Here is a 12,149-nt window from a genome sequence, read left to right as displayed (position 1 = left end):
TGTACCACGTACATGTCTGACGCTCACAGAGTATAGAAGAACTGGAACTAGAGTTGCAGGTGGTTGGGGACCACCATGTGGGTGCTGGGGACCTAACTTGTGTCCTCCGCAAGAGTAGCAGGTGCTCCTGACCACGGAGCCATCTCTCTTGCCCCTGTACCTGGCTTCTCTGTGGGTTCTGGGAATCCAAACATAACATCTAGTTTACTCCCTGAGCCATCTCCCCAGCACCAGTGATTTTTAAATTTCTTTTTATTTTTATTAGTGTGTACGTGTCCAGGAGAGGGCATCAGATGCCCTGGAGCTGGAGTTACAGGTGGTTGTGAACACCCTGATATAGGTGTTGGGAACTGAACAAGGGTCCTCTGGAAAATAACCATTGCTCTTAGGTGCTGAGCCATCTCTCCAACCCCATTGTTGCTTGTTTGGGGTTTGTTTTATAAGACCAGGTCTTGCCATGCAGCTGCTCAGGAGAGCCTGGAGCTGGATATGAAAGCCCAGGCTGACGACCATCAAGCTCTCTGTGCCTCAGTTTCCTTCTCTGTCTCAAGAAGTGAAGGACTCCTGCCTTGTTACCTGCTGTCTCAGGTAGGGTTTCTATTGTTGCAATGAAACACCATGACCAAAAGGCAAGTTGGGGAGGAAAGGGTTTATCAGGCTTACACCTCAGCATTGCTGTTCATCACTGAAGGAAGTCAGGACAGGAACTAAAACAAGGCAGGATCCTGGAGGCAGGAGCTGATGCAGATGCCATGGAGGGGTGCTGCTTACTGGCTTGCTTCTCCTGGCTTGCTCAGCCTGCTTTTTTATAGAATCCAGGACCGCCGGGCGGTGGTGGTGCACACCTTTAATCCCAGCATTTAGGAGGCAGAGCCAGGTGGATCTCTGTGAGTTCGAGGCCAGCCTGGTCTACAGAGTTAGATCCAGGACAAGCACCAAAACTTGAAAAACAAACAAACAAACAAACAAACAAACAAATCCAGGACCAGCAGCCCAGGGATGGCACCACCCACCACGGGCTGGGCCCTCCCCCATTGATCACTAATTGAGAAAATGCCTTACAGCTGGATCTCAAGGCAGCATTTCCTCAGCTGAGGCTCCTTCCTCTGATGACTCTAGCTTGTGTCAAGTTCACACACAAAACCACCCAGTACACCTATCCACTTACCAAATTTGAGAACAAATGTGAAGTGGCTTGGAAAGCTTAGAGACAGCAACCAATCCCTGGTGGGGTGATTGTGGGTCACCCAGAACACACCCGTGGGCACCTTAAGCAGCCAGGTGAGGGGCCGTGGCTTCCTGGATAATCAGAGCTCGGTGCCCTAGGCAAGGATCCTGGGCGCCATCTGCCTTGGTATCTAATCCAGTGAGAGCTCACGGCCCTAGCGAGTGTCCATGTTCTCTAGACAAAATGTTCAGATAAAAGCCATGATGTGTATCTGAAATGCCTGCACTCTGAGGCGTCCCTGGGTCTGCCATATGTCATTACTGCTATTTTAACAATGGAGATGGGAGTGACTTATCGTGGTTCCCCCAAGGGTTGAGTCAGGGCTTTCCATTTCTGGCCTAGTCACCTCCCTCCACTGCAGTATCCCGAGAGAGAGAACTGTCTGCCCCTCAGATGTCACCTTTGCTTGAGAGCCCAGGACACGGGGAACTGAGAGGCTGGAGGCTCATTCCCTCCCAGGCTAGCCACAGGAAGCTGAGGATTGAGTCTGCTGTTCCTGTCCTGCTGCATTCCAGGGACGCTGTCTTTCCCGAAGGGCACACAGCCTCCTGAATTTTTAGCTGGTTCAATGTGACAGCTTTGTTCTCTTCCCAGGCATGGTATTGACCTCTCTCCCCAGTCAGCACTTGTTAATAGGTGCCAAGGTCACAGGCGGGGACCTTGGCCCTGACCTCAGGGTATGATCCTGGTCCTCCTGGCAAGGGGTGTGAGGAATAAGGGAAGCTGTCTGAGTTTGTTGCTGTTGGCCTGTGTTGCCCTGGGAGCTGAGACAACTTCCTTGTCGGTGAGTTTTTCCCATGCACAATAAGGTCATTAATGGCCACATTATAAGCCCTGCAGATCAGGGTAGGTTGATATGTCCATATTCTTGTCTCTAGAGACGCAGCGTCCTCATCACATGGGAGTTTTTGAGCTGGGTGCCTTGGCGCGGGCCTGCAAACCCAGTCCACAACCCAGGCTACACAGCAAGACTCAATATAAACAAATTAGGGGGAACTACTAGAGGTCTGCTTGCTCAGAATCTTCCATTGCTCTGGGTATGGCGAGGGTGTCTCTTGCATCGGTAGAATGCCAGAAAAGTCCTTCTGGCTTTGGGACCCTATTTTAAGGGCAGCTTGCCCTGAGCCCCATCAGTGGCTCTGGGAGTCTGAAGTCCAGGACCACAGTCCTGGTTCTGTAGACACAGCAAGAGAGCACCCCATGGTGTCAAGGATGCCTGAGTCCCTGCACTGGCCACCAAGATTACACGACTCTATTTCTAGAACCTCATCTGCCACCTGATGGAAAATGCGGGAAGAAACACGTTCTTTGCTTTCAAGCTCACTGGAAGAACTCAACAAAGCATTTTTTTTGAATCAAGTATTTTGGAAACGGAATAAAACCGGGTCTTCCATTCCACTCACTCCACCCATCTGGGCAGGGTCGTGGAAAGCCCCAGGGTCCCTGAGAGAAATGAGGTCCGCCGGAGCAAGTGATGCCACTGAAGACAATCTGCATGTGTCAGTCAGCTGACGGCATCGATGGCAGCTTACCGCATTATCAGGGCAAAGGTCAACAGTGGTCATCTGCAAATCCTTAACATTTCAGTGTACATGAACTTACTGGATTGGTTGCCTTTCCAAATGATGCCGAGTGGAGCTGGTGCTGGGGAGGACGGGACCTGGATGGTCCAGTTCTGCCTCTCCCCACCCATCCTTTCTTTCTTTGGATCGGGTTTCCCTAAACTGCAGCAAGAGAGTCCTGGGTGGGTTTCTGAGTCAGGGGAACGCCTGCCCCCCCACTTAACTAAGAGCTTCACCACTTAGGGGAGGGGGGGTCTTAGTTCCCTCATTTCTATATGGAGGGGTCCTCCTCCGGGGGTCTCACAAAAAGTTCTATTCCCGCACATTCAGAGAGGAGACGCACAGAAGCGCACGTCCATGCACAAATGTGTGCACGCATGTCCACTGCAGCACACTTACATGACAGCCACGAGGGAAACTATCTCAAGTGTCCATCAACCGACAAGCAAGGCAGAGGCAATGGGTTATCAAAATCCCAGTGGCTGCTACGGGGTCAGCCTTCTCTGAAGCCAAGAAGAAGGCGGAAGTGGTGTAAACCTATAAATCCCAGCATTTGGGAGGTTGAGCCAGGAGGATTATGAGTTCGAAGCCAGGCTGAACTACATGAGTCCTAGGCTAGCTAGAATTACATAGAGAAATCATATCTTCAGAGAACAATCAAGGCTGGGAGATGGCTCCATCTGTAAAGCACATGGTGTACAAGTGTGAGGACCAGAGTCTGGATCCCTAGCTCCCACATAAAAGTTGGCCACAGCATCGTGTCTGTAACTTCAACGCTGAGGGAGCAGGGGAAGGGCAGAGACGGGTGGATCCAGCCAGTCCAGCCAAACTGGTGAGCTCCGGGTTCAGTGAGAGACCCTGTCTCGAAAAATAAGAGAAAGAAGCGGAGGGTGACACAACTTCTGGCCTACACACACACACACACACACACACACACACACACACACACACACACACACACACACACGTGTGTGTGTGTGCGCACATGCACCTGCGTGCAAATGTGCATACACACACACTAAAATAAAAAAAAAAATCAAAGAAAAAGACAGCGTGTAGCAGGCACAGGGTGACTTCTCCCCCACACCCTACTCCACCCCTGCCACCTCCATCCCTGAGGGAGGTTCTCTGCAGGTGTTCGAGTCCGGAGCCTAGAGTCAGCATGGACTGAACTGAGCCTGCGCTGAAGTTTTCCGCTCGCACTGGGCAGGCTCGGTTACCGTGTGCAAAGGGCTGGGCTCCAAGCCTCACCTTCCGTTCAGTTTTCCCTGAAGCACAGCGCGCATCCACCCTCTCCTTTTATGGAAGACAGCCGGAGACAGGAGGCTGTTGCTTGGTTTTGTCTGAACAGGGAGGGCTGGGCACGTTTCAGAGACAGATAAGACTGCTCTGCCACAGGCTGACCCACAGAGGGGCCGGGGGGGGGGGGGGGGGTGTGTCAGCAGCCACCGGGACCCACACAAAAGCCTCTCAGCTTCGGGTGTGTGTGGGGAGGGTGGGGCACCACTCACACGTAGGCGGTCAGGTTCACTTGCTGAAACTGTGAACAACCAAAGCCATTTGATAAGGTCAGCCAGGAGACAGGCTAGTCTCTACTATGGGCTCCCGTGCTGAGGTGTGAGTGGACTTGAAGTGTTCTGTAACAAACACGTAAAGGGTTAAGGACCTCCAGATGGCTCAGTAGGTAAAGTGCTTGCCAGGCAAACCTGACCTGAGTTCCATCCCTGACCACACACACGGTGGACAGAGAGAAGTGACCTCCACACATCGCGGCACACGTGAACACACGTCAATAAAGAAATTAAACGTCAGCCGGGCGGTGGTGGCGCACGCCTTTAATCCCAGCACTCGGGAGGCAGAGCCAGGCGGATCTCTGTGAGTTCGAGGCCAGCCTGGGCTACCAAGTGAGTTCCAGGAAAAGGCACAAAGCTACACAGAGAGACCCTGTCTCGAAAAACCAAAAAAAAAAAAAAAAAGAAATTAAACGTGACATGATAAAAATTTAAAATAGATGTGAAAGTTTGACTATACCAAGGGTCATGGCTGGCAAGATCGGCGAATGGCCCACACTCTGGTGGGAGAGTGTGATCGGGCAAGACCATCAGGGCCAACAATTGGGCAAATCTGGTAAGTGGCAAAGTGGGAATACACCCTCCACCTCATCATTCCTGGTGAGGTAAAGGTGTTGTGTGATATTCTGATCGCATTTGGACACTCTCAAGACTGTCGATAAAGTTTGCTTTGAATCAGAGGGTGGAGCTAGCCTCTAGCTGACCAAAATTTTGGAGGACTGAGGACAGATAGACAAGTGCTATAATAGGACGGGGCTTGGGAGGGTCTCCGTCTTTTTGGATGGAGGAATAAGAGAGATAGGGTCGTCACTGGCCACTTCACCGCTGCCTCTCTGGTCATTCAGGTTCTTCCCCCGAGGTTTCATTGATAAAGAATAATTAGATAAACGCTTCTTCTGGTGCCCACCGTGGGGCCAAAATCACAGGGTAGCTGCTGGCCCCTGGCTTTACAGCCACCAGAGCCCGAGATAAACACTTCATAACAGGGCAGCTTAGAGCCTACAGAAGCCTGCTCAGGGGCTAAAAGGAGTCGAACGTGGCTCATGTACACAGTATTATCTGAAAACCTAGAAACTCAAACACCTGTCAAAAGAGTGGCGAGATTAACTGTAGGGAAGTGCACGCTGTCATAGCATAGAGCAGTTTAAATAAGTAAAGTCCAATGTGAAAAAAGTCCTTCCCCCCCCCAAAAAAAAAAAGAAAGAAAAAAGTCCCCCTAATAGAACATGGAGCTGAAGGAAAGAATTTGGCAGAGTACGTACATACAGCAGAGCACCAATTCTGAACATTTAAAACCACACAAAGCAATGCCACAAGTCCTGCTTGAATTCAGGAACCACAACTGCATTTATGGTGCTAGACACTATTTATAGACACGTACGGTGCGAGTGTAAAAGCACGTACAGAAATGACCAGCATCAAGTTCAGGACAGCGAGGCTGGAGATGGCTCAGCCATTAAGAGAGCTTGCTGCTCTTCTAGAAAGCACATTCCCCACACCCACATTGGACAGCTCACAACCACCTGTAACTCCAGCTTCCGGGAGGTCTGGAGGGATGGCCCGGGTGATTATAAGCACTTGCTGTCCTTGCAGAGGCCCCAGGTTCAGTTCTTGGCATCTACATGGTGGCTCACAACTGCCTGTAACTCCAGTTCCTGGGGTTCCAATACCCTAGCCTCCTCGGACACCAAGTACACATACGATATACATCCATGCATGCAGGCAAAACACTCACACACATAAAATAATTTTTTTTTTTTTTTTGGTTTTTTTGAGACAGGGTTTCTCTGTGTAGCTTTGGTGCTTTCCCAAGAACTCGCTCTGTAGCCCAGGCTGGCCTCAAACTCACGGAGATCCACCTGCCTCTGCCTCCCGAGTGCTGGCATTAAAGGCACACACTACCACCGCCCGGCTAAAATAATATTTTTTAAAAAATAAATAAATAAAATTTTTAGATAGGAGACAGCGTCTGGAGAGGAAAAAAAAAAAAGAATGGGATCCAAGGTGACTGTAATGTCAACTGTGTCTGACTTGTCAAGTTGAGGGGTAAGTACATGTATATTAGTCACATGACCCTCAATATTTTTATGTGCCTCAATTATTTCCCAATAAAAATAATTCATATTTTTATATGAGAGGGCAGGGGATTAAAATATTGAGGTAAATCACTAAAATAGACAACAGTGAGTTTTTCTCCTAAAAGAGAAAGGGCAAAAGCATTCTGGATTCCATTCACAATTTTATTGCAACCGGGGGTGGGGAGGTGGGGAACGGCCTCTCGCCTGTGTGTGGGGACCAGCCCCAATTTCTGAGCACACAGGATTGCCCGAGGGAGGGATGGCTAGAAGCACGGGTGTGATGCCTCCTGCCCTGACAACCTGGCTGACGGATCTGTTTGTAGCTTGGCAGTGATGGATGGGGAACTGAACTGAGGATCTAGCACATGCCAGAAAAGGGCTCTACTGCTGAGCCCACAGCCACGGCCTCTCTGAGGTTTCTGAAAGGACAAATGAATGCATATTCACATCGCATATTTACGTTTGACATATTCACGACGTAGTCTCAATCATATTTAGGTGACATCTCATACGACGCAAGGTATCTCAAGATGCTCAGAGCTAAGAAACCGTTAAAACAAGTTACTACATGATGGATGCTGTCCGCTGGACTCTACCTTTCAAAGCTTCTAACAAGCTTGTTTGTTCAGTTCATCAGATCAGATACACTGAACACAACAACACACTAAGTGGTTTCCTCACATCCCACTGGTATGGGTCAGTAGGCTGGCAGATGGTGGGCACCTGTCCTCCGTTCCCCAGCCAGACTAACGTCCATCCTTCCTCAGGTTAACACACAGAGCTTGGTTTACACAGCCCTGGACCTGGAGTCAAGGAACAAGTGGAGGTGATTTGGCCACTGCTAATTCCTGCACACGGACGCAGGGGGATGGCTGCCTCTGTGTAGCCAACATACCTCAGGCATTTGCAGAGCTGGCTCCAGAGACCAGCTCCATCGGCCAGGAAACCCTGGGTACAGACACACGGGGGCACACACACGCAGGCAGACCATCCAGTCATACCCAGTCTTTCGAGGAGAAGGCTGTCCACGATCTCCCCGGAGAACAGCAGGAGTGTGGGAGGCAGCACCACATGGTCTGGCCACATGAGGAAGAACCTCAGAGCCAGCCACTTGCCTGGTTTATTCCTCACGACATTCTCTCAGGATCCTACCCGTAAATGATGGGCCACTGCTGTTATCAGTGGAGCCTAGGGCACCTATGGTGGAGGGAACCAGGGAATATGACAGAACCCTCATCAAGGAGGCCTTCCCTAGCTGAGGGTACAATACCAGGTTGAAAATGTACAAGGCAATTTTCATAATTTTCTTTTTAAAATTCAACTTATTACTATTGTTGTTCTTGATGATGATGATGATGATGATGATGTGAGTGCAGACATGCTTTTGTGGAGGTCAGAGGACAACTTGCAAGAGTTGGTTCTCTCCAACTGTGGGGTCCAGGGATCGAACTCAGGTCCTCAGGTTGGGGGGGGGGAGGGGGGAGCGCTTTAGCCACTGAGTCATCTCACCCGCCCTCCCTAAGCAATAAGGAACAGAATGGCTTTGAGACGGGGGTCTCACAGTGTACCCCCAGGCTAGGCTAGAACTCTCAAGTCTTCCAGTCTCAGCCTGCCGAGCCTTGGGGCTACAGGCATGAGCCATCACGGCCTGCTCCATTTTTTCTTCCTTCCAACTGCCTTTATAGCAACAGCCAGCCTCTGAGGAAACGGCCTTTGGTGGCCTTTTAATTGATAAGCACATTCTTCTACCTGGCTTTCCTGGGCCAAGGACTCCTGGGTTGGGCCACCTGTTCGTTCCCTATGCAGATTACCGTAGGGCGATGGGGATCCAGCCAGAGAAAGTCCACTAATGTTTGCTGTTGGCTGCTCGGGGAAGCCTAGGGAGAAAGACATCAAGTCCTTCTCTAATCATCCTGGCTCCATCTTTCTTGTTTTATTTTTTTTTTCTACCTACCACGGCCTCCCAAGTGCTGAGGTTTAAAAGCACCCCACATCTGGTCTTTTCTAGATTACGTGTCTGTGTGACCCTACCCAAGGAGCCTAGAGGTAGACTCCCTCTGGAGCTGGAGTTACAGGTGGTTGTGAGCCACCTGACGTGGGTGTGGGAACTGAACTCGGGACCTCTACAGGAACAGTAGGCACTCTGAACTACTAAAGCCATCTCTCATTTTCCCGTCTAAACAAACAGCATACTATGCGAGAAGCCGCCAGGTCCCTCCTGGAGACACACAATGGAGAGCAGGCAGGGCAATGCAAGGCATGTTAAAAGCCACTTGGAGGTTAGAGGGCCCCGCCTCCAGCTTCCCGGACTAGAGGATGTCCGGCATTCTGATGAATGGAAGCGGTCACAAGCACCCATATGCGCCTGTTCTTCCCCTTAGAAACATGAGACACGTGAAGAAAAATGTGTGCGCTTTACGCTTCCATCAGCCAGGTCCCCCTTTTCACAGCACCCTTTAACCAACACTATGCAAAAGCAGCCTGGAGCCTCAGAGTCTTAGCCCGGAGCTAAGTCAGACGCTTCACCCATTTCCGCCCCAGAATGTGGCTCTAAAGGCTGGATTACGGCTGCCTCCCCGGCAGCGGGAGGAAATAAAACCCTCTCTTGGGTGCTTTTGTATTTTGGGCAACGCTGAAAACCTTCCCCAACACGATCCGATTGCCTTCCTTCTAGCAGACAGCAAGGTCCTATGAGTTGCCAGAGGGAGCCAAGTCTGTCTCCAGAGCCCCACCGGCCGCCTGAGGCTGGAGGGCTGAATCATCATGGCTACCCACGCTGGGAAAGTCTCGACTGGGTTCCCTTCTGGATAGCTCCCAGGGCCCGGCCCCACAAAAAGAACCAGATTTGGAGACCTGTACTCCCAGGCGGCCTTTCTCATAAGAGTCAGTGGGGTGGGAAGGACAGGTCTCCAACAAAATAGTGAGCCCTAGAGGTACTCAGCTGCAGAGGACACTGACTCATTGGAGCAAGTGACCACCATGTGTCTAGGGATCCTCTCCCGGACCACACCCACATATGGCAGCCCACCATACAGGCAGAGGTGATGTCCTAGAAGGGGCCTAAGAAGTATACGGAAGTTCTGGGCGAGATGCGGAAGGGGTTTTGTTGTTATTGTTGTTGTTGTTTCTTGCGAGACAGATTTCTCTGTATAGCCCTGGCTGTCCTGGAACTCCCGCTATAAACCATATTAGCCTCAAACTCACAAAGATCCGCCTGCCTCTGGCTCCCAAGTGCTGGGATTAAAGGTGTGAGCCACCACCGCCCTGCTGGGAGCTCTTGTTTTTTTTTTTTTTTTTTTTTTTTAAGATCTCCTACACAAACAAGGTAAAAGTTTCAGCCTCAGGACTTTCCTCCAGCAAGGCTCAGGGATGGGGGAGGGGGAGAGGACATCACAATCTCCGAGTGAGGAGGGCTTTAGTTAAGTAAGCATCATTTGAATCAGAAGTCACACGCCTCTATACCTACAGGAGCCTGGTAGATAGAATGTGGCAGAAGCGAATCCGGCCACTTGTTGGAGTGGAGAGCTGTGGTCCAAACCTTAGCCCAGCCCAGCCACCGGAGACCACCCAGCACCAAGTAGTGGAACAGCCCGGCAGCTGGCAGGCACACAGGTGGCTGTGGGTGTGATGCTAGAGGCTTAGCTCACAAGGTCATTGGGCCTCCACCCTGGGATCTGCCATCCGGAGTCACCCAGGGTATCACAAGTAGGAGGGCTGTGAACTCTTGGTTCAGGAGGCCTATTCTAAGCACACTCTGCTATGCTGGAACTTCTGTCTCCCCTTTCCATGAGATAAGCATCAGCAATGTACACCACCAAGGAAGAAACTTAGGAATTACAAGTGCTAATGCATAGCTCCCTGAGGGCAGGTCTCTGCAGGGGAGTGAACGTGCGCCCTGAGGTATGGGAACCCTAGCTTGTGGCATGTGCTCAAGCCCATCATCTCCTAACCACCCTCCTCTGGGTCCACACCCAGCCTGAGATCCAGGATGGGAGCAACATCTCCAGCAGCCTTGTCCCACAGCACCTCCCTTTCAGCTGATATCCAAAAGGAGTTCTGGTCCAGTTCTTAGGTGGAAGGAGGCCGGAGCCCCGCCCTGGCTCCACCCCTAACTAGCTGTGTCCTTCAGGAGGTCATAATCCTCAGTAAGACAATTTCCTAAGGTGCCAGATGAGGAAATCTCGCCGGGTGGGAAAGCGTCAGCCCCTGGTCACCTCTGCCTCTCACCTGTAGATAGTTCTCTTTGTCTGAATGTCTAAGTCAGGCTGACTGAACCTACTAACCTTAATGATAGCAACTACCCTAGGGTGGGTAAACATACCTATAGCACTAATAAAAATGTGTGTTTCCCCCACTATCTCAGGCTATTTCTGGAAAAACATCCTGGATAAGGTGGCAGAAAAGCGAGATAAATCTTTTAAGACCCACCAGCATACGGCACTTTACACCAGACAAACATCACCCCCTAGGACCAGGTGTTCGTGTGCAAGAATACACATGTCACAAGCAACACATGCCAAACCCTCCACGCTCTCCAAGTGACTAAAGTGTCTTATTTGAGCTCCTGGGCTGAGACCGCCTGGAAATTACAGCTTTAGAGGGATAAAACATTCCATTCAGACGTGCGGTTCCAGACCTAAGGCCTATGAGCAAAGTTTCCGGTGGCCTCTGCTCCTTTCCCCACACCGGAAAGACAGGCGGGTCACCCCGTCCTCAGATTAAGGAGCAGCTGCAACAGCTGGGGGAGCCCAGTAACGGTCTCAGGAGGGCATCACGTTCTCCAAATGGGAACCCCAAATATGGGATGCCTGGCTTTCAGCCAGCACCCCCACCAGCTGCTCACTAACCTCCCCAGCGTATCTCAGTGCTCACACCTTCCCCGCCCACGGCGCATGGACCTTCCCAAACAGGCCCTACAGACAGGCCCGCTGGTCCCCACCCAGCCAGGTCCCAGCCTGGCACTTCGCGGTACCCAACTGACATCCACGGTCCTTTTCAAGGACACTGCAGTATACAATCCAGCGTTTGGGAGTGGGGGTCTTCAGCCAGCCGCCCAGCTCCTCAAACCACACACACACACACACACACACACACACACACACACACACACACACACACACACACGCTCACATGCCGACAATGCCCTGGTGAAGCCCAGAGCGAGGCCTGTCGCCTGCACCCTGTAGTCCAACCGAATGCCTCCGGGAGAGGCTGGGGGAGGATGCAGGCGGTGGCGAGCGGATGCAAGAATGCAAGGCTGTGGCCAGGGCGGCGCCGGCGGGGCTCACCTTTTTGACTTGGTCATCCTTTAGCTCGGTGAAGTAATAGGCCAGGAGCTGCGCAGCGATCATGCTGGCGGTCAGGGATGCGGGGAAGCAGGCGTGGGGCCAGTGGCTCCTCCGTAGCCCTGGTGAGCAGTGGTCCTCCGGTGGCGGATCTGCGACTCCTCCTCCTACTTTGGCTCCTCCCCCTCAGTCCCCGGGCGGGGCGTCAGCCTGCGCGCTCCGGACCTCCGAGCTCCCGTCCCTGGGAGGGTGACGGCCGCCAGCCGGCCCACCTCCTCAGTCCCCATTGGCTGCAACGCGCCTCTGCTGCACCAAGCTGGGGCTTCCCAGCCGGAGCGGGAGAGTGACGGCTGCTCGCTCCCGCGCCGGAAAGGAGGCAGCACCCAGCACGTCCCCCACGTAAGGAGCGCACGGTCACGCGTGGT

At 52.0% G+C, this 12,149-nt stretch overlaps 1 protein-coding gene across 3 annotated transcripts in view; it reads right to left on the bottom strand.

Moving 5' to 3' along the window:
• Hk1 (hexokinase 1) overlaps nucleotides 1-12,149 on the bottom strand; it is a 106,367-nt gene that overhangs the window by 58,323 nt on the left and 35,895 nt on the right. The window contains exon 1 of one of the 3 annotated variants that reach the window (XM_059282315.1): nucleotides 11,728-11,860. The exons of the other annotated variants lie outside the window; for them this stretch is intronic. Within the exon in view, the coding sequence (XP_059138298.1) occupies nucleotides 11,728-11,790 (63 nt within the window). The 5' untranslated portion in view covers nucleotides 11,791-11,860. Of the gene's footprint in view, nucleotides 1-11,727; nucleotides 11,861-12,149 lie in introns of those variants that run through there. 3 annotated transcript variants of the gene reach the window in all.

This window comes from Peromyscus eremicus, chromosome 16_21 (assembly GCF_949786415.1).
Source record: "Peromyscus eremicus chromosome 16_21, PerEre_H2_v1, whole genome shotgun sequence".
Taxonomy (NCBI): domain Eukaryota; kingdom Metazoa; phylum Chordata; class Mammalia; order Rodentia; family Cricetidae; genus Peromyscus; species Peromyscus eremicus.
Note: the sequence above shows the minus strand (reverse complement) of the source record. Positions and strands in the feature narration are given on the sequence as shown.